The sequence below is a fragment of the Erithacus rubecula genome (genome assembly GCF_903797595.1).
Source record: "Erithacus rubecula genome assembly, chromosome: 5".
NCBI classification, from domain to species: domain Eukaryota; kingdom Metazoa; phylum Chordata; class Aves; order Passeriformes; family Muscicapidae; genus Erithacus; species Erithacus rubecula.
The window spans coordinates 21,169,827-21,192,044 of NC_136687.1; the positions used below are offsets into that span (position 1 = coordinate 21,169,827).

Consider the following 22,218-nt stretch of genomic DNA (forward strand, 5'->3'; position numbering starts at 1 on the left):
ATGATGTTGCAGGTTAGATCCTTGTGAAATATTAATGTGAATATGTAACTCTTAAGGCTGATGTTTCAGAAATCTGGACGTATTCACAGGGAAAAAATTGAGAGGGTAGTTTTTGAAAGGTAATAATGGCTAAAGAAAAAAAAAAAAACGTTTAGGGTTGCAGTTGTTGATTACTTTTAAATTGTGTGCTAATAACATTGTTGCTATGCAGCTTGAACTTAATAGAAAAATGTAAGGGGCTTGTTTTACAGCTGCCTTTAGAGTCCTGGCTGATTTTTGGCAAGCTATTGCACAGCAAATACAGAATTGTATGGAAACCAAGAGAAATTTCTAGGTGGATACCTTTATACCAAAGCTAGAGAATGTAGACCTCATACCCTGTAAAACCAGCTGATAGTGTGGAAACAAAGAAATCTATTTGGAAGTGCTTTCTAAAGGCTTCAAAACATTTTCCCTTTGCTTTATGTAGGGAAAAAAAAAATAAAAGAAACCTTAACTTACATAGGTTTTGGGGGAGGTCCATAGTAAATTTTCTTACTGTAAAGGTTGGATCCAGTGGGCACATTTTTGAATTATTTCTGTTTGTTTAGTCTGCAGGACTCAGTTACGGAATTTTGGAAATTGATATTGTTATAAAATAACCTTTGAGCTGTCTAAAACTAGCCAGTAAAAAGGTCATAATTCTAATGAAATTCAATTAATGGAATTTCAAAATCATAATGCAGCAGACTCTTGATGGTTCTTTTTCTTCTGCCATTAGCAAGCTACCTGAGTGTCATGCTGATATGTTAGTATGTATAAAATTGCTGTTTACAGACTATACTAACTCCCATGTCTTGAATGCAAAATTTCAGCATTACCCAGAGGTTATCAAAGTGGCAAGCAAAGTTTTTTGTCAGTGTTTGTACATTCCAGGACATGGTGTCATTATCACTGGGTGCGAAAAGATGTGGAGTGGGATGATGAATGAAGGTCCAACTAAATACTACAAATAAAAAAAAATTAAAAAGCAGTTTTCTTACTACTTAATAAAATTATTATTAAACCTGGTTTCTTCAAAAATAAATAAATCTTTTAATGAATGGCAGTGCTAGATTTGTTGTTTAGAAGTTTGTAAGTCCCTTTCTGAAGGCAGAGTGGCTCACATTATCTGTTCTTTAATTATTCTTGATTTAATGCTTTAAACTACTTGAAGAGCAGCCCCTCCTCCCCCATTTCTTCATAGATGTAATAGGAGCAGAAATGCTTGGGAAGAGGTTAGGCACACAGGGAGAAAAGTACATAGGAAGTTTCTCTGTGTTCTTCCACTGCTCACCTTTGTGCTGAAATAGAGTAGTGGAACCAGAAATATTTTTGAAAGGGAGCAGCTGGATGGCAATTTTTCTTTCTGCATTTGAAGTATATGTTTGTTGGAAGTGCTAAATTCCAAATGAAGAAAGAATTCTGTAAAGTGTGTTTATCCTTGCTGTGGATAAGTATCTGTGGATCCCTGTTACTCAAGACTAAATATACTTTTCATATTACTTAGCACTTCCTGTTTCCTTGAATGCAATTTCTGGGGAATAACTAAAATGTGAAATACTACATTGCTCTCTGGTTTACAGATAAGAGATGAAGGATCTTCCATATTTTTAGGTTGAGTCTGGGACTTCTTGATTGTTTTGTAAAAATATTTAAAGTCTGTTCACTCTTGAGGAAGAGAAGAATGCTTCTGCTCTGCTTGCTTTATTATTTCTAGTTTTGTTGTAAACAAAACATTAAGTTATTTAAGAGAGATACCTGTAACTTTACATCTCTTAAATATTTGAATTAAGTAGATAAAACTAAAGTTTCTTTGTCAGGAGTGCTCTCTAAAGCACTCAACTTTTTACTTCTTTGTGTAGAGAAAGCTTTACAGTTCTAATGTAGGTGAGGTATTGTGCATTTGTAAGAAAGATGAAGTTGTTAAGTTAGTCTGGGTAGTAACTTGACTGGTTAAATATGTGTAGGCAAGGGATCAGATGTTGCAGTTTATCTTTCTTCTTGTTCTGTCATTTCATTAATGTGTTATCTTGTTGGTTTTGTGGGCTGAAATTCTAAGGCTACAAAATGTATTTTGAACAAAAGTATGAAGCTGCAGCATGATGGAGAAACCAATAAAGAGAGGTGGTGCTTTTACTAAGTAGGAAGAAGTTTTAGTGAAGGTTGGTATTACTTTTGGATTAAATTATTGGAATGCTGCATTGGGTAGTCAAATGTTTACCTGCTCTCTGTTTATTAAGAGCTATCTTATGAGAGGAAGAATTTCCCTGGTATTTAATAATGAATAGAAACATATTGAAAGATCTTGTGGTCACTTAAAGACTGATGCTGAGACATGTTGTAATTGATCAGTATGTTAAACATTATGTGTGACTTGTTTTTGTAATTTAATAAAACATCAGTGTTTACTTTGAATAAATTTACTATGCTAGCAGTGAAGGATTCAGTGTTTAATTTGCCATCCACTTTCTTTATCACGTGGAAATATAAGGTGTTTTCTGCTAATTGATACCTTTTGCAGTGAAAACTCCAATCTGATATTGAAGGTGACACATTGGGAAACATAATTTCCTTCTAGCAAAAAGAGAATTGCTGGTATATCTCCCATGAAGTACTCTTCTCTTACAAATATGAAGAGACATTTATGGCAGGTAAATCCAGGTAGAGCTGAGAGTACATTAAACTCAGCTGCAGTTATGGAATATGAATATTTTCATGAACAGATATCTGAAGTATCAGTGTAAATCTGTAAATTATTGAAACCAAAACAGCATTCAAGCGAAGATAAAGGGTTAACAACAAAAAATTAAAGGACTTGATTTCCAAGAAGGAAATGATTGCTTGTTTTGGAGTCTGCTATGTGTTTCAGTGATTTACAGGCAAAAGGGAAGGGAAAAATATCTGTAGTCTGCCATATCTTTTTTTTGGCTTGTAGAGACCTAGTGAGTAGCTCTCACGTTGGCTTTTATCCTTGACTGTAGTGATCTTGTGATTCATGTCAGTATATAGCAAGATACTAAGTAACATCTCTGAAAATTTCTTGCTGTTTGGAAAAGCCATAGATATTTAATCTTTAGGCTCAGAAAAACTTCATTGCTTTAGTTTGTTTGTATTTGGGCAGTCTTGGGTATAGATACTGAATTCACTAATGTGGAGAGTTCTAGCTGTAATTGTGCTTTAGTGTTAGCAGGATTCTAGTTTTTTTTCCTGTTTATCATGTAGAATCAATGCAGGTATTTATAACAATGTGATGTCTTATGCTTGCTGAGTCAACAACATTTTTTTAACAGTATCCATTTTATGCTGATACATGTGCTTAACTTTTGAATTGTAAGAATAGTCACATTGAAGTCAGTAGAGGTTTAATGAGAGTGGTGGAATTGCTGTCATTGTTTAATCCCAGGGGGCTGCTGCTCAGTCAGATGCCCTGCTCCCCATAATGGTCTAGGAAGGAGAACTAGAAAAAGGTAAAACCCATGTGTTAAGATAAGAGGAGTTTAATAATTTAAATAAGGTAAAATATAGTAAAAATAATGAAAAGGGAAATTACAAAGAGAGAGAGAGGAATAAAACCAGAGAAAGACAAGGTATGCCCAGTGCAGTTGCTTGTTCATCTGTTCCAGCCCATCCCAGCAGCAATCAGCAGCTCCCACCCAACTGGCCCAGTTTCTATACTGAGTATGACATTCTGTGAGATGGAACATCCCTTTGGCCAGTTTGGGTCAGCTGTCCTGGCCCTGCACCCTCCTGTGCATGTGCTTGCTGGCAGAGCATGGGAACCTAAAAAGTCTTTGACTTAGAGTAAACTGTACCCAGGAACATCACTGTGTTATCAACATTATTCTCAGACTAAATCCAAAACCCAGCTCTGTACCAGCTACTAGTAAAAAAATTAACTCTGTCCCAGCTAAAACCAGGACAACTGTTTGTGTGAATAAATCTTGACTGTACTAGGTCGATTAAAAGGCATAAGGGTATAAAAAGGTGTAAACATAAGAACATTTGAAGTGTCATTATTATATTGGTACCAGTCTCTCCTCAGACTCTCAGAAGGCCTGCATATGATTAAAAAAGTGTGTGAGGAGGGTGGTAGCACACTGGAGCTTGGAGGTGCTATGCAAAAAGGGATCCTAGTGTGCTGGAGAAATCAATGTCCTGGCAGGAACCTTCTGAAACTCAGCTGAGGTAGGTGCCAAGTCCTTCACCTGGGAGGAATAATTTCACCCATCCCTATGTACAGTTGGGAGACTGGAAACAAAGCAGTCTAGCAGGAAAATAACTTCATGACCTGGTGAAGAGCAGGTTGAACATGATGGTGGCAATGAAGTCCAACCACGTACTGGGTTGCATCAGCAAGAATATAGTCAGTGGAATGTGGGAAGTGGTTCTTCACCTCTGTTCTGTGCTTGTGAGAGCATGTATGGTGTTCTGTGTTCAGATACATGCTCAAATGAACTGAGCAGAAAACTTATCAAGGTGGTTAAGGGACTCCACCACAAGATGTGTGCGAGGAGGGTGAAAGAGTTGCTATTGTTGAGAGAACTATTGAGAGGGACATCTTCCTGTTTAATACCTAATGAGAAGCTGAGAAGAGCCAGACTTGTCTCAGAAGTGCATGGAGATTCGGTAAGAGGTGACCGACACAAGCTGGAACGTGGAGAATTCTGACCAGACACTGGGGAAAAAAACATTTAAGAAGCGTGGTCAGTAAGATTGCAGAACCTTTGTCCTTTGAGTTGTTCAAAACTCAACAACTTCTTGAACAATCTACTCATATTGGACCTGCTTTGAGCAGGAGGTAGGGATTAGAATCCACCCAGCTGTCTCTACCTGAGTGATTACAGAATCTCTAGTATATGTTTGTTTTTAATTACTGTTTCTGTTTGTCAGAGAAAACATAAAAGGGTTCCAAGTCTATTGCCACATCTGGTAAAACTCCTCCCTGTAAACAAATGGAAATATTTTGAAGTAGACCATTTCTTTTTGTTTAAAAGTTTTCACTGTTGTATGACAATAATGAATCCTCTTCCCATTCAAATAGGAGGCTGGGTTGTTCTGGTAGATGCAGAGCTTTCAGGATTTTTATTTTGAACAGCTTCTGTTTTGAATCCCTGAATGTAAAACAAATACAAGATTCGTACTACTTCTTTAAACTTCATTTCTCTGAAATGTGATGATCATCTTGAAAATTGTTTGTGAGATCTTTTGTACATTGCCAAAAATAATTTTTTCTGCTGTGTTTTTAGCCATGCCTACAGTTTTAGGCAAGACCAGGTTTAGACCTGTTTCCTGTAACTGCATAGTAAAATGCCATTACTGTTCATCTTTGGTTTTCATAATCCTATCTTTGGTGTCTTGGTTATATCTTCTAGTTTGTACTGGAGAAAAATGGAGAATTGTTCTGTAGGTCTTTGCCATCAGACAAGTTTGTCCATAAGTGGTGAGAAAACTGCATGCTAGTCTCACATCTGGGATGATCTTTCAGAATTACTAGGTTATTTATAGTTAACGCCTCTTTACCTGTGCCATATAGCTGTTTCCCAAGTTCTATGAATATAATACCAGTGCAGTTTTAGGATCAGTATTCCTAGATACTTACCAGTACTAGTATTAGAAATACTACTTAAACCTGTGATTTAAAATATACAATGTCAGTGATCATTTGACTATACCTATGAGTTTGCCAGCTACTGGTAGTGGCAATATTTGTGCAGAGAAGGCTAGATCTATTACTTTTTCCTGTGCTCAGTTGGTGACTTTTTTAATGTTAATGTTCATCCAGTTGGGTCCAGATTTCTAGTGAGTGGTCTACATATCAGTTGGCAGAATCCTAAAGATTTTGGGAGTAAGTGGAAAACACAAAGAGAAAAGCTGAAGTGTGCATTGGAGTCAGACTCATTTGATTGTCTTTGGTAACGTCATAAAAACCTGAGGAAAGAGATCAGTCCCTGGTTGCAGGAGTGGATACATCAGTTTAGGGTGAGAGGATAGGTTGTAGCTGATGATGGTACCCTCTGATAACAACTCTCTGTGGACCTAAAGCAGTGTTAGAAATTAGCCAATCCTTTACCAGTTTCAGTCTTGCATTCATTCTTCTGTGCTTGTTTCCAGGAGTTTGGCTTTAATAAAAAGGAAATGTATGAGTCCTAAGGTTAGTTCACTTTATGTAGTGTGAGATTTAAATAGAGCTAACATTTATTCATAGTAAATTTGTGTAAGTATAAACTGCAAGAAAGTGCTGGTAAACAGTCCAGTGGTCTTCATTTTGCATTAAGCTATTGCAGGTACTTAGAATAGTTCTTATATTATTTACCCATTAAATGGTTTTTAGGTTCTTAGATTTCATAATCCTAATAAGGATCATTGTCATTATTATACTTCATTTTTACACTAATAAGTGCTGCAGGTATTAAATAGAGAAAATGCTTTATGTTAAAGTTTCTCATTAAGATACAAGCTTTTTGTTTTTGACAAGCTAAGTAAAACTATTGCAATTTAGATATAGAAAGGGAATCAATTTAGTTATTTTATGGCAAAGAATTGGAATTTTGGCAAATAATATTCTATATGGTACTCTAGGGATGTTTCACAGAATCACCAAATATTTGAGTTGGATGTAGTCCAACAAGAGTTCTGTGCTCTTGACTTATTCAGCATTTTCCCTTGAGATTATATCAGTGTTAATTTTTGTAATATTTGAGTTGGGAATATTCTTGCTCTGAGTATTTAACAAAATAGTATCTGCATCATAAATAAAGTATCTCTGTGAGTAGCAATAATAAGTTTGTTGAGTACCAGATCTATGTTTGTTAATCTAGTATATTGCAGCAGAATTGTGCTGAAGTTATGGATTGCTCCTGTCTATCCTTTAAAGTGTCTGCACAGGAAGGAGATACTGTGAATGTCAATGCCTACAGAAGAAGCTTCATTCAGTGTTATGCTTTATTGGACACTAAAAGTCCTGCAGCATAACTCCAGTTTGGCTGTGCCAATGTCTGAGAGAGCTGGGCTTATCCTGTGTATCGTTCTTCTGTTGAATTGTCTTGTCTACCTTGTCATAAAACACATAAGAAACTTATTTAAGTTCATTATTTAATAATTTTTATTCGTTGTTAGTATGATCAACAGTTCAGATTGGAAAGACTAATGAAAGACTGTAAATCTAGATACTTTAAAAAAGGCAAGTTTAAGGTAACATGCCTTCAGATTCTAAATATGTCTATAGAGTGTTGCAGGAACAGGGGAAAAAACTCAAACCCACAGATACATTAGTCCATATTTTACTTAAACAGGTACTTTAGCTCAAGCTGGAAATATTTCACTTTTTATTTTTAGCTGTAAGGGAACTGTGAGAAAGTATTTTTGAGTGTTTTCTATGTTAGGATGTGTTAAAGTACAGGAGGCTATGATGAAATAAGGTAGCCTACATGAATGGAAATAATGGTAGTTGTGTTGTATTTTCCCTGAAAGCTCTTAGAGCCTTCATGGCATTTAGGTAAGCCCTTCCACTTTGGAATAGGGGTGTCCATGTGGGAAGCTAGTACAGAAAAACTGTTCTGATCTATTTTCACAAGTCTTCAAGCTCTGAGACTGAGAGCGAATTAGCATAATCAGTTTAAAATGAACTGAATCCTGTGATTCCTTTATATGTAGACGTGCTAACCTAAGTAGGGTAGATACAGAGAATTGACTGCAGAGTCTGCATCAAATGGTTTTGTATGTTCATAAAATGACTAATTCAAAGGATGGTTCAAAATGATTATTAAAGCACACTTTATCTTCAGGGTATTTCAATTCTACATCAAAAACAGAATAATGTGTAAAAATATGGGGAAAAAGCATCTTTTCTTTCTCCCCTTATTTTCCTGAAGGGAACAGGAGTCATTTGCACTATACCCACACTGATGTCGAGTACCTTAGTAGGCTCAGATCACATTTGGGTAACTCTTGTACATGATTTATGCTTTGAGGTACTGTTAAGTATTTTTCATTGCTCGACATAGCCTCTGCAGGGACCCTTAGAGGAGTACAGGAGAGTATATATGCAGTTATGTACACACCTTTCATGGCACAACTTTACCAGTTTAACCACACTGAGACAAGCAGTGACTGTGTAACTACTGCACTTGGGGCTTATGCCATGAGAGCTGTGTCAGTTACACCTCTGGTCTCCCTGACTAATGCGATTGTTGTGTTAGAAATACTTTAAACAGACACTAGAACTGAAGTTTAAAAAGTCTTTTAACTTGTCCTAAGGCAGTTCCAAGAAGGAGCATTACATTCCTCTTGCAGACTCATCTATTTTTCCTGCTTTTGTGCTTCTTCTCTTACTTGCAGTGTTTGTGGTGAATTAAATCAGGGGTTGGGTTAAAATGAAAGAGCTGTCTTGCTAATATGTGTTTATTTCAGATGTTTGCTGTACTTCAGATGTTTGTAGTTGTTTGTTTACTTCAGATGTTTGTAGTTGTGTGAATGTGTACACAAAGTCTTACCCTCTCCTTTACATTAATTCTTCAGTCAGAAAGGAAAGAGGATCTTGGCAACTGTTAGACTGGATTAAGGTGCTGTGGAAGTACAGTCTCTTATGTGTTTTGGTAGAGTGATGTTTTAACATCTGAATATTAGCAGGAGTGGGTATTTACCAAACCTTAAATTTACAAAGTTCTACTAAAACTTTGTGGTGCTCCAGATCTAACTCTTGCAAAATGAAAGTGGTTTTAATATTTGAGGTATTTTGTGTTCTGACAGAAAAAGAATATCCCTCTTGTTCTTGTGTATTGTGATAAATACAAAAATTCCAGGCTGTCTAATCACACAGTGTTCATACTTGTAGCTCATAAGATACATTAAAATACAAGTTACTTATTAGTAACATAGTATTTTGATCATTAAATGAAACAAATAGTATGCAAAAACAATGTCACCTAGTTTTACTAGAACAGATGTAACTGTAGAAAGTATATGTTGGGTGGTGAAATAGAATGTGAACTGTGGTAGAACTTCCGTGACTGAAATTGTTCCCATGTTCTTTAAAACATTTTAAAGAAATGCATTTTTGGTATTGACCCTTTCATACCTGGAAAAGTGCTCTTTAGTGATCTTTAAACGGAAGTGTTTCCTCTCTTCTCTTTGCCCTGCCCCAGACGCTGGACTGTTTCACTCTGGCGTTGCTCTTTGCTTTGAAGGTCAGCAGGCGCTTGCTCTAGAATGCAGATGTGATCTGCTGATCTCAGCGGTGTACAGCATGTGCACTTCATAGCACTGTGGTAATTATGTGCCATTTCTGCTTCTCTTAATAATCAAGCTCAGGATATGCACTTGATTTTGGCTTTTGAGCTGGACTGAGTCTGAAGAAATATTTTGGAAGTATTGAACTATTCCCTCTTGCTTTGGTAGCTCTTTGAGGGGGTGGCAGTGGGATTATAAAAGTTTTTTTTGTTTGTTTTTTTTTTTTTTTTGTTTTGATTTTTTGGTTTTTTTTTTGGTAGGTTGAATTTGCTCTTTTGCTGCATGACAGTGCATTGCATTTTGATGCCTAGTTGAGTGACACCTCCTCTGTTTTTTCTGCTTTCCCATTTCTTGTGAAAGAGGGAGCCTAATGGATGCAGTGTACTTATTCTGGCCTACTCTGGGGGTAGCAAAAAGGGTTAAAGGAGGGTGATGGGAGGCTGTTATTGACTTCTTAGACAGCAGCTGAAGAGGCATGCCTTAATTAAAAATCTTCCTTTCTGGCATATCAGTGAAAAAGGGAGACCTGAACCATTTGGACAAAGTTCAGAATGGTACCTTAGCAAAAGAGCGTAAGAAAATAACAAGATAAATATTGCAAAACAAAATTCCTTTGAATGTTTTCCACAGACTTGCAAAGAGTTGGTAAATAGGATAAGAATTATGAACTTTGGTTTTGTTTTTTAATTTATTTAAATAATTGTTTAATGGAGTAAATTGGTGCTGAAATACTGGTGTCTTGCTCAATTCAGGTTGACTTGGAGTAGTTATGGACTTGTGCAGATATCACATTACAGATTTCACTGGGATAAGGAGGTGATCTTTTTCTGTAAATCTGGTGAGGTATGTTCATGCCAGATTTTGCTGTAGAAAAAGACTGTTATGTTAGAAGATAAAATGAGTGGGAGGGTAAGAAGAGTTTACAAGGCACTAGAAACTTTACAGTATAACAGTTTAATTGTGCTAGCATGGCTTCAGACTCTTTCTTGATGTGTAAGGGGCTAGTCTTAAAGCCCTGAATGATTACAGAGTTTTAATACATAGATTATTTTAGTGCAGTGTTTATATACATAATTTATCACATATATGTGTCTTTTCAAGTTAGTTTTTTCTGGATTAGTTTTGTTTATATATATATACACACACATATATATATGCATTATATATATATATCTATACCCATGCATTTGTTTATGGAGTTTCCTATGCCTTCCCTTCTGCCACAAACAAAGTAAACAATGTGAATTAAAACTAAGTAAATTAACAAAAATTTATAGTACTTGATCTAATATAGATATGTTCCCCTTTATATTGAAGAAAATAATTTTATAAGAACAGTGAAATCACAGACTGTAGGTAATTAATTCCTGTATGGAATAGCAGGGTTTTGATTTTGTTTGTTTTTGTTTGTTCTTTTTTTTTTTTTTTGTTGCTGGAGGGTTTTTTTCCCCTGTACAAAGTTATTCAGAAGTAGCCACTGGGTTTTAAATTCCAGATCTAATTCTGTTTAAGGTGGTTTTGTGTGTGTTGTTTTTTGTTTTTATGAATCCTATTTACCTTGGCCTTTATACCCAAAGATACCCGACAGGAATTTGCACATGGTGTCTGAATATGTAAGAAGAGACAGATCTAGAACATGCAAACAATAATTCAGTTGATGCTACTTTATTATTTTAAAAATGACATGCTGAAGTTATTAATATTGTTAATAAACATTTCATTTTTTAGTTTTGACACCAATAGTTAAAAACATAGTATGTTTGCTAATGAATGCATTTATGTTTCTGTAGAGTAATTTATTGTACAGAGATTAAAGATCTAATGTGAAGATATTGTCATGGGGGGAGTAAGTAGAGCTGGTGGGTTCTAAGAAAACTTCACTCAAAACTTTTCTTGTATGTCATCATCATCCAGTATTAAATCTATTGTGTTTGGTAGCCATGGCTGACATGGAAATGTGTGGGATTTATTTGGAGTTTGGGTTTGTTTGTTTGTGGTTCTTTGTTTCTACTCAAGAGAGTTCAACACATGTCAGGACTACTGGCCATGTAATTACAGAAAAATTTATTAGAAACGTCCTGTTCTTCCATTTTTAGTTCAACCTATCAGCATCTGTCCATACATCACTAGCACTTTTAGTAAACATTTTTATGCTGATTGCTTGAGATTGATTCTCTGGTAGTCTCCGTATCAAAATAACTGAAGAATTTGGTGGCTTTTTTAGAAGGCATAAAATGTTCTAATGTATTTGTAATTCCTATATCCAAAAAAAGCAATTTGCTCTACTTCAGTCTTCATTAAGTAGACTTACCCCAGGATCAAACTTTGGAAGTATAATTTTCTTTTAGTAAATATAGTAAATAGTGTTTTGTTTGTGTGAAATAAAATTTAGAAGAAAAAAGCAGTTTTTAATAGCTTGTCTCAGGATGCTCTTTTGTGTTGACATGTAATGGTTTTGTCTGTTTATATCAGGGAAAACTTTGGCTTTTTAACAGTAGAGGTACTGGACTAATGAAGAGGATAATAGGCCATGGAAGAAATGAAAGAGGTTTTTAAAGGCAGGTTGAAGAAGAGAGAAGGAAATTATATTGAGGGCTCAGGAAAAAGGTTGGATTTACTGCAGAAAGCAGACAGGCACTCAAATTGGGCAGGCCCTTATTACTAAGGCCTGTAGACTATGGTGAGTAATGAGAACAGAAGAACTTGTTATATGCTGAGAGTAATATTATGGAGTCCAGAGTTTCTCTCAAAAAGGGTTTTAGTAGAAATGAAGATGTGTGTTTAAGTCTTCACACTGGCAGAATTTATTCTAAAAATTTTCTGCTGGACTGGATTGTGTGTTCTTTGCAAAGAGGTTACTCAAATATGAAATTAGGCAGTATACTTCTGGATATTTTTTTAAAGAGGAAGCAGGTAAACACATTCAAAATATTATCAATCAGTGGTTGCTGTGATAAATGTGACTGAGTATCCTGTCTTTGGAAGATGCTTACAGAATGACACTTCTTGAAGGATTGATTCATTTGGGTTTCTTTTTAGAGATAAAGATTTTTGTAGTGAATAAAATAACATAATGTGAATCTTCCCCAAATTGTCTACATCATACTTCTAGTTTAATCTCTTAAGCTTGGGTTTAGTTTCCACAAGGTAGAATAGAATTGCTTAAGCATGACTGCAGTGCAGAAAGAATCTGAGCAGTTGGGTTGGTCTAAAAGATAGCAAATCTTTTGACTACACCCTAGTGTGAATTAAAGGATGCATTTAAAAAGAAAAGATGGCTATGCATAATCCATCTAGATTATCAAGAAAAAAAAAGGGAATTGCATCATGCATTGTGTAGTATGTTGCATCAATTTTCCTTTCTGTTTTGTGTTCTGTTTGTTGTTTGGGGTTTTTTGAAAAGTAAATAATTTTAATTATTTAAATAATTTTCAGGTGTGATAATGGAAAATTCTGCTAGTGTTGGACTTGTAGATTTCTAGAAAAGGACTTTGCTGATGGGCTTTTGGGCATTGCATTGTTACAGAATTTAGCTCTGAAATTATGGAAATAAATGCCATGAGTAATGGCATGGCTCATATTTCAGGAATTGCTAGCCCAGTGGTTTAGTCACTAAATGGTCACTGGATCAACAGGAGGTGATGCTGTTTTAGACTTGGCGTGGAAATGTATTGAGGCCTTTTTCCAGAACTGCTTCTGGAAAATCAACTTGGGGTGTGAGATCACAAATTGATTCTTAAACACTGCGCTAAGGTTATTTGGGTTAAAGAATTTTGAAGATTACTATTGTTGGTAGAGGTGGGGGCCAGGGATTTATTCTGTTAGAACTTCTAAAATTAAGTAAATGTATCCTGCATGATCCTTATTAAAGAGAAATATTGTAGGAAAACACTCCAGATTTATTTTGATTAATAGTCACTTTGGTGCTGTTTCTCCAGGGATGAAGGATAAAGCAATACTTGTCAAGGTGAAGCTGAGCTGAACCTGGAAAAGTGTCAGAATAACATGAAAAAAAAGGATCTTCAGCGATATAAAGAAAAAAATTAATTTGGTATATGGAGGACATGGTAGAATTTAAGCATAAATACAAAATTAAATTAATCCCTGCAATAACACAGTGCAGTGTTGCCTGCTGTTTTTCCTTAAGGTGCTGTGCAAGGCAAATAAGGTCATGGAGACAGCCACAGCTGTAGTAACACGAGCAGTCACCTCAAAGTAGGGAACCAGGATCACTGACTCTTGGAAGAAACTGATTTTAGTGACAGATGGGGTGTTTGATTGCTTTTAAACAAATGCATGGAGTTGAAGGATTTGTTGTGAGAACCAGCTAGTGTGGTACTAATGGAGTATGAAGGAGAACATCCAGGCTGCTACTACAAGTGTGCAGGTCACTGAAGAAAAGTAGAATGCTAGGTAGAAAATGAAGCAAGCTGCAGCAGGGCTTAACCATACATTGTATCATTGGAATTTATTCTGTTTGCTATCAGTACAGTCCTCTAAATGAAAAGTTATTTGCAAAGAACAAGAATTCCTGCCATCAAGGTGGAGCTTGCATGGTGATGTTGGCAGAGAGAGAGCAGGAGAAGCTCAGCTGAGGTTTGAGTGACTGCAGTACCTGCACAGATAGTTACTGTGTCTCACCTGTGTTGGTTATTTAAACCAGTGTGCTGCTTTGGGCATGAAGAGTCCATGCACTGTACCTCTGACAAAGCATTGTGCAGTCACTGGAGAGGACAAAAACTTATGCAGGAATCCTTTCTGGGACTCTGGTTACTTGATCTGAGCCTTGTGTCATGCTGCCAATGAAAAAGACATATTTCACCTTTCTTAGGATATGCTGGTTGTGCTGTATCTTTAGTGAGCGCAGCAGAGTACTTGTGGCATGGATTCTTGTTTATGCAAGTCTGGGTGGATGGTCATGGGACATAGTAGAGAACCTTTATTTTAAAAAACCAGTATGGTGAGATTAGAATTTTAGCTTGTTTAAAGCAAAATTAAGGCTGGAAAAATCAGTGTAAATGCCATGTATTTTGCAAGGGGAATAAATACTAGATGTGTAAAAAACTTATTGAAGCTGAGAAACAATGCTGTCACAAGTGGGCATAAACAGATTGTAACTTCCAATTGTGCTTAAGAAAGCTTTTACAAATTGTGAGGTGTTGGAACAAGCTGCCAGTTGAAAGCATGAGAGCAAAAAAATTAAAAGGGATGTTGGAAAGCTTGCAAGAAGATACGTCATGTAAAATCAAATTTGGATTCAGAGGGGGAATTTCTTGGAGAGCCTGGCTGTTGTGGAGAGCTGCAGGTGCTGCCTCACTTGTGTGAGTTGAAGGGAGTTCAAGTTCTAAAGACAAATGTATGTAACTACAAATGTTAAAAGCTCCCAGTTCACTATTGGATTAATTGAGTAAATTAGGATTTTTTACATGGCGAAACTTTTACCTAATCTTTGATTTTTCTTTGTATTGATAAACATCTCTGATCAGAAGAGCACTCTTTGTTTTGGTGGGACTGAATCAATGGAACATTTGCAGGGAAGAAACAGAAGTAATTTCCCAGCTGTTGTCCAGTGAATTCTGTGTGCTAATGGTTCATATCACTGATAGAGTCAAGAACCAGCTGATGGAACCTATCAACTTAATATGACTTAACCCTTCTCTAGTAGCTGTCAGTAACCAGATTTACTTTGAGGGTGAAAAGAAGCACAGCTGTGTAGAACTAGTTGGAACAATTTTAAAAGATCTGAGAAGATGCTAAGAGTTCTTGCAAAAAGTAGCACAGTAATCAGGAGATCTGTATTGCAGTCAGTGAGCACAATATGCAGAAGCAGCAGAATGGAAAAACTTGTCATTACTTACCTCTTAAAACTTGATGGTACATCTTTCTAAAAGGGGATTTTGCTTTGCAACCCCCCCCCCCCCCCAAAAGTTACTGGCTGGGAGATTTATATGACTTTCACTGATACTGCTCTCTGGACCTGGAAAGTAAATTCAGTGGAATGAGTAGCTCTGGCTGAACACTGCTGAGAATCTGTTTCTGGAAAACATGTTTTCTCCAGTATCCAAGTACAGTGTTTTTATTTTGTAGGAAAGTTGATATGAGATGTGAAAATGTTGAGTAGGTGACAATGAAATTCATGTGCATAAAGTAAATTGTATCTTATGCCTAAATATTAAAGGTATACGTGATCTTAAGAGATTACAATATTCTAATCTTAATATTTAGAGTATTCTGTTTAGATCATTGTAGTGTTAAAAATACTATTCCATTGGGGAAAGTCTTTCTGTGTTCCATTGCAAGTGACAAATGTGTCTGTTTTTAAATTGGTCTAAATATGAAAAAAATGGATGTGTAATTTGATCAATTTAATTTTATAGCTTAGATATGTGGAATTAATAGCTGATTTGAAAGATCACGGTCATTTCAAAACATAGTCAACTTAGAAGTACAATTTTAGATATATTGCTGAATTGCTTTGCATATTCTATTGATAGTATAAATGATATTGAAGTTTGTAATGCTTCACAGGTAGTCTGTTTAATGAAGTAAAATTTCAACTGGAAGATAGCTATTAACTTTAGGTTACTGTGTTTTTGAATGTTTACTTTAAAATACTGTTTTAAAAATGAAAACAGCATATTTTTGGGGAAATTTGTATGTCAAATGCTTACTTATGATTCTTTGTTTCTCTGTTTATTTTTAAGACGAGCAAAAATCAAATTAAAGTAGATCTTGTAGATGAGAATTTTACAGAATTAAGAGGAGAAATAGCAGGACCTCCGGACACACCATATGAAGGCAAGTAAAGTTTTTGTGTATGCAATCATTGTACATTTCAAGTCATGTGTCTTGAGATGCTTTGTTTGTAAAAATAATTGCAGCATAAAATGCTGAGGTATGTGTTTTCAAATTGTCTGATTTTTTTTGATATATAAATTTTAAGCTTAGAAAACTATTTTCAGTTCAGCTTCTGTGTTGCCTGAAGAGGGATCTGTTCTACAGTAGGATAGATTATTCCATATCAAGGTTAATTTACAAATATAAACTGTGTATTTTAATTGGTATAATTCTGACTTTTAGTTTGTTTACTGTCTTGACAGTTTGAGCTCCTTAACTATGAAGCATTAATAAACTGAGCTTCAGACTGTACATGTGTTTCTGTGATCTAGTGATGATTATTTGTAAAAATTGCATTTCTCCTATCTCAAGCAGAGATGCTGTTGCAAGTTAAAATTTGGATTAATTTTGGGCATCTGGTTGTCCCAGTACTTAACCTATACTGCTGGGGGGGGGGGGGGGGGGCTCTAATAGAACTTCTTATCTTTAGCTGTCTTCAAAAATTGTACCTGACTTTCTAGTTTACTGAAGCTGATACCAGTAATTATGTATCTCTTACAGTCTGGTGAAAGCAAAGTAACTTCCTTAAAGAAGCTTTAACAGAGGCTAATATGTAATATGCTTCTTCAGAGTTACAGAATTACTCAATAGTGCTGGTACTTGTAAACTTTTTGTATAATATATATGGAACTGGCAGACATACTTTCTATCTAAAGCTCCTTCATTATAAGTAAGGTTTTAAAATTTATTTTTAAAATTTTTGGATAGCTTTAAAACGTTGTTTTCCTTGACTTTCCCATGCCAAGTATCTAGTTTGATTTGAGTATGTACTTTCAGTAAAAAAGTATCAAGGAGTGCTTCTGGCAAATAAATTGTTATGTTGGAATATGAAATAGTTTTGCAAGTTCTTGGGTTGCTCTAGTTGCTCTTTACCTTTGAGCTAAGTGTCCAAGTTTGGGACAAATTTTAGGAAAAAAGACCTCCAAAGGGTCTCCTCCCCCCCTTACAATTCCTTCCTTCACCAAGCTCGGAAAGAATTTTCTTCAGGGGAAAGTGGAAAAAACTTTTTTATTAACAAAATACAAAAAAAAAAAAAACCACTTCCCAGCACAGACCCAGATTGAGATGAACTCGGCAGATCTTCGCCGGGAAGGGCAGCAGAGCTTCTTTGGCAGACTGCCAGAGGTGGTCTCCGAAGTTCAGATCCGTTTCCTCTGGAGCCGGTGCAAATCCTAGGGATGGGGGGGGAAAAGGGAGAGGGGCAGTTTAGGCAGCCGGGGGGGGGGGAAAGCAGCTGAAGCAGCGGAGGGGAGGGGGGCAGGGGGGCGCAGCAGAAGCAGAGCCAAAGCAGCAGCAGCGAAAGCAGCGGCAAAAAGCCCCAAAAGCCGAAAAACACCCGGCTAGATAAAACAGCCCGGGGGAGGGGCCGGCAGCTCCATAGTGGGGGGTAGGGAGAGGAGCTAGTCAAAACATAACCCATAACATTCCACCCCTTATCCCATATCGTGATCATTGACACACGATTGGGATACACACTTACTAGGCACAAACTTTCTCTGACTTGCTCAAAACCTTCAACACTTACACATCTCCTCCTTCTCACTTGCTCAGGCCTTTGTCACTTACACATTTCCTTCTATGCATAAAATCTGGCATACAATGGTAGTGGCACTCAACAATAATATTTGTGTACAACTTTATCCTATAATCAGATCTCCCTGAGGTACACAGCAGGTTGTTCCATCCTTCTGCATAATCCACCAAGTACATCCTGGTCCTTGAGCAAAGGCAATCCCACGAATGGGTTTGCCTGTACTCGAGGCAGGATGAATCCATACTGTCTTTCCCAGCAACCCTCTAACATGGGCCACTGGGACTTTGTCTCCGTCTACTACATTAAGGCCTTCAGACTGGGCGGGACCTGCTCGGTTGGTGAACCTCGAGTGTTGACTAACCAAGTGGCTTTTGCCAGGTGCTGCTCCCAGTTTTTTAGAGATCCCCCACCCAATGCCTTTAATGTGGTTTTCAACAATCCATTGTACCTCTCCACTTTACCTGCAGCTGGTGCATGGTAAGGGATATGGTACACCCACTCAATACCATGTTCCCTAGCCCAGGTGTTGACAAGCTTATTTTTGAAATGAGTCCCATTGTCTGACTCAATTCTCTCAGGGGTACCATGCCTCCAAAGGACCTGCTTTTCCAGGCCCAGGATGGTGTTGCGAGCAGTGGCATGGGACACAGGGTAAGTCTCCAACCATCCGGTGGTGGCTTCTACCATGGTCAGCACATAACGTTTTCCCTGGCGGGTCTGAGGCAGTGTGATGTAATCAATCTGCCAGGCCTCCCCATACTTGTACTTGGACCACCGTCCACCATACCAGAGGGGTTTTACCCGCTTGGCCTGCTTGATGGCAGCGCAAGTGTCACAGTCATGAATGACTTGGGTAATGCTGTCCATGGTAAGATCCACCCCTTGGTCTCGTGCCCACTTATAGGTGGCATCCCTACCCTGATGGCCTGAGGCATCATGGGCCCATCGAGCCAGGAACAACTCTCCCTTATGTTCCCAATCTATCTTTGAGACCTCTATCTGTGCAGCCTGATCTACCTGCTTGTTGTGCCTGTGTTCTTCATTAGCTCGACTCTTGGGAACATGGGCATCCACATGACGGACTTTCACGGGGAGCTTCTCTACCCGAGTGGCAATATCTTTCCACTCATCAGCAGCCCAGATTGGTTTTCCTCTACGTTGCCAGTCAGCCTTTTTCCACCTTTCCAGCCAACCCCACAGAGCATTGGCTACCATCCACGAATCAGTGTAAAGGTAGAGCTTTGGCCATTTCTCTCTCTCAGCAATGTCCAAGGCCAGCTGAACAGCTTTGAGTTCAGCAAGTTGACTCGATCCACCTTCTCCTTCGGTAGCTTGTGCAACCTGTCGTGTGGGGCTCCATACGGCAGCTTTCCACTTCCGGTTCATCCCCACAATGCGGCAGGAACCGTCGGTGAAAAGGGCGTAGCGTGTTTCATCTGCTGGCAGCTGGTTGTACGGTGGAGCTTCTTCAGCCCGGGTCACTTGCTTCTGCTCCTCCTCATCAGCGAGACCAAAATCTTCACCTTCTGGCCAGTTCGTGATTATCTCCAAAATCCCAGGGCGATTTGGGTTACCAATACGGGCGCGCTGCGTGATGAGGGCAATCCACTTGCTCCATGTGGCATCGGTGGCGTGGTGAGTAGAGGGAACCTTTCCTTTAAACATCCACCCCAGCACTGGCAGTCGAGGTGCCAGGAGAAGTTGTGCTTCTGTGCCGATCACCTCTGAAGCAGCTTGAACTCCTTCATAGGCAGCCAAGATTTCCTTCTCTGTGGGAGTGTAGTTGGCTTCAGACCCTCTGTAGCTTCTGCTCCAGAATCCCAGGAGTCGGCCTCGGGTCTCACCAGGCACCTTCTGCCACAGGCTCCAAGACAAACCATGGCTCCCAGCTGCTGAGTAAAGTATGTTCTTCACATCTGGTCCCCTCCTAACTGGGCCAAGGGCTACTGCATGGGCAATCTCCTGTTTAATCTGAGCAAAGGCTTGCTGCTGTTCAGGGCCCCAGTGGAAATCGTTCTTCTTGCGGGTAATAAGGTAAAGAGGGCTCACAATCTGGCTGTACTCAGGAATGTGCATTCTCCAAAAACCGATGGCACCTAGAAAAGCTTGTGTCTCCTTCTTGTTAGTAGGTGGGGACATAGCTGTGATCTTGTTAATAACATCAGTAGGAATCTGACGCCGTCCATCTTGCCACTTCACTCCCAGGAACTGAATCTTCCGAGCAGGTCCTTTAACTTTACTCTTCTTGATGGCGAAGCCGGCTTCCAGGAGAATTTGAATAATTTTTTCTCCTTTCTCAAACACTTCCGCTGCTGTGTTTCCCCATACGATGATATCATCAATATATTGTAGATGTTCTGGAGCCTCACCCTTTTCCAGTGCAGTCTGGATCAGTCCATGACAGATGGTAGGACTGTGCTTCCACCCCTGGGGTAGTCGGTTCCAGGTGTACTGCACGCCCCTCCAGGTGAAAGCAAACTGAGGCCTGCACTCTGATGCCAAAGGAATGGAGAAAAATGCATTTGCTATGTCAATGGTGGCATACCACCTTGCTGCCTTGGACTCCAGCTCGTACTGGAGTTCCAGCATGTCCGGCATGGCAGCGCTCAGCGGTGGAGTCACTTCATTCAATGCCCGATAGTCCACAGTCAGTCTCCATTCTCCATCAGATTTACGCACAGGCCAAATGGGGCTGTTGAAGGGTGAGTGGGTTTTACTGACCACCCCTTGGCTCTCCAGCTCTCGGATCATCTTATGAATAGGAATCACGGCATCTCGCGTTGTTCTGTACTGCTGGCGGTGTACTATTGAAGTGGCAATTGGTACTCGTTCTTCTCCCTGCAGAAGTCCTACTGTAATTGGATTCTCAGATAGTCCAGGCAAGGTGTTCAATTGTCGAATACGCTCTGCCATCACAGTTGCAATTCCAAATGCCCATCTTAGTCCTTTTGGGTCCTTAAAATACCCACTCCGAAGGTAATCTATGCCCAAAATACATGGGGCCTCTGGACCAGTCACAATAAGATGTTTCTTCCAATCCTTTCCAGTTAAACTTACTTCCGCTTCCACCAGGGTGAAGTCCTGCGATCCACCTGTCACACCAGCAATTGAAACAGATTCTGCTCCCATGTGTCTTGATGGAAGTATCGTACACTGTGCACCTGTATCCACTAAAGCTTTATATTTCCGTGGTTTCGAAGTGCCAGGCCATCGAATCCACACAGTCCAAAAAACACGATTTTCCCTCGCCTCACCCTGGCTAGAGTCAGGGCCCCTCTAAGCCTGTTTCTCCTTCTTTTCTGGGGCATACATCTTAGAAGTTCCCTCAAGAGGATCAGACATGTCATTATCAGTATCACGTTCAGCACTTTGGCTGCGAGAGACAGGAGCAGCTTTCCTTCTGGTGGAACTTCCTCTTTCAATCTTTCCTTCCTTCAAATCCCGCACTCGTTTTGCCAGAGCAGCCGTAGGCTTCCCATCCCATCTTCTCATGTTCTCTCCAGAATCTCGCAAGGAAAACCACAATTCAGCTCGGGGAGTGTACCTCCTCTCCCAACTGGGGGAACGTCTGCGTTGGGTACCAGGGTTTCTAATCTGCACAGCTGAAATTTGGAGGAGGTCCTCCTTAATCTCCTCCCTGAGTTTCCGATGATTTTTCTCTATTTTATCTTCTAAGTCTCGCAAGCGTGTTTCCACAGCTGCAATTCTAGCATGAGTCGGGCCATGTACTGCATCCGCATATGCACGAAGCTTCTTTGCCATATCGAGTACTGTCTCATACACCTCATCTCTCTTCATTATCGCTAGGGCAGACGCATATTCAGGTGGCCCAAGCCGCACAAGTTTTCTCCACATCACCGGTGTGCATGGTACCAGGTCTGGATTTCTAGTTGTTACGTCATCCGAAAAAATAATTTCTGCTACTGCCATTTCCCTGAGGCGTTGGACCCCCTGCTCTATGGTTTTCCATCGGGTCTGCTGCACATACAGGTCATCTGCACACAGATATCTTTGTGCCACGCTATCCAGGACCCGTGCCCAAAGGCTTTGAGGGTTAGCCCCCCTCCTCACACCTTGGTCGATAACAGGATCATGAGACAGAGACCCCAAATGTCTCGCCTCAGAGCCATCCAAAACTGTGGCCTCCCCTGCTGCATCCCAGAGACGAACCAGCCAGCTAATAATAGATTCATCAGGTCTCCGGGTGTAATCTTTTCTTAAACCACGAAGATCCTTCAGGGAAAGTGATTCATTATTAGTCTCTGCTCTTCCATTAGTTGTTTTAACTCCTGATTTTACATCAGGAGGTGTTGAAGGTCCCTCTCCAGCATCATCATCATCATCATCTTCCACTAGCCTATCAGTCTTCTTGGTGCATTTCCCACTTCTCGTACTAGTAGCCACAGCCATTGGTTGGGGCTTTTTCTCCAGTTTAGCTGCTGGGTTTTGGCCTAGGGGGTTGGCTGCAACTTGAGTCACTGGGATAGGAGATAATTTATCTCCCTGTTCCCTCTCCTCTGTCTCCTGCTCTATCGTGC

The 22,218-nt window shown here is 39.0% G+C and overlaps 1 protein-coding gene across 1 annotated transcript in view; it reads left to right on the top strand.

The window, feature by feature from the left end:
• The window catches only part of UBE2K (ubiquitin conjugating enzyme E2 K), a 45,737-nt gene that overhangs the window by 1,358 nt on the left and 22,161 nt on the right, over positions 1-22,218 (top strand). The window contains exon 2 of the mRNA XM_079305748.1: positions 15,954-16,047. Within this exon, the coding sequence (XP_079161874.1) occupies positions 15,954-16,047 (94 nt within the window). The remainder of the gene's footprint in view (positions 1-15,953; positions 16,048-22,218) is intronic.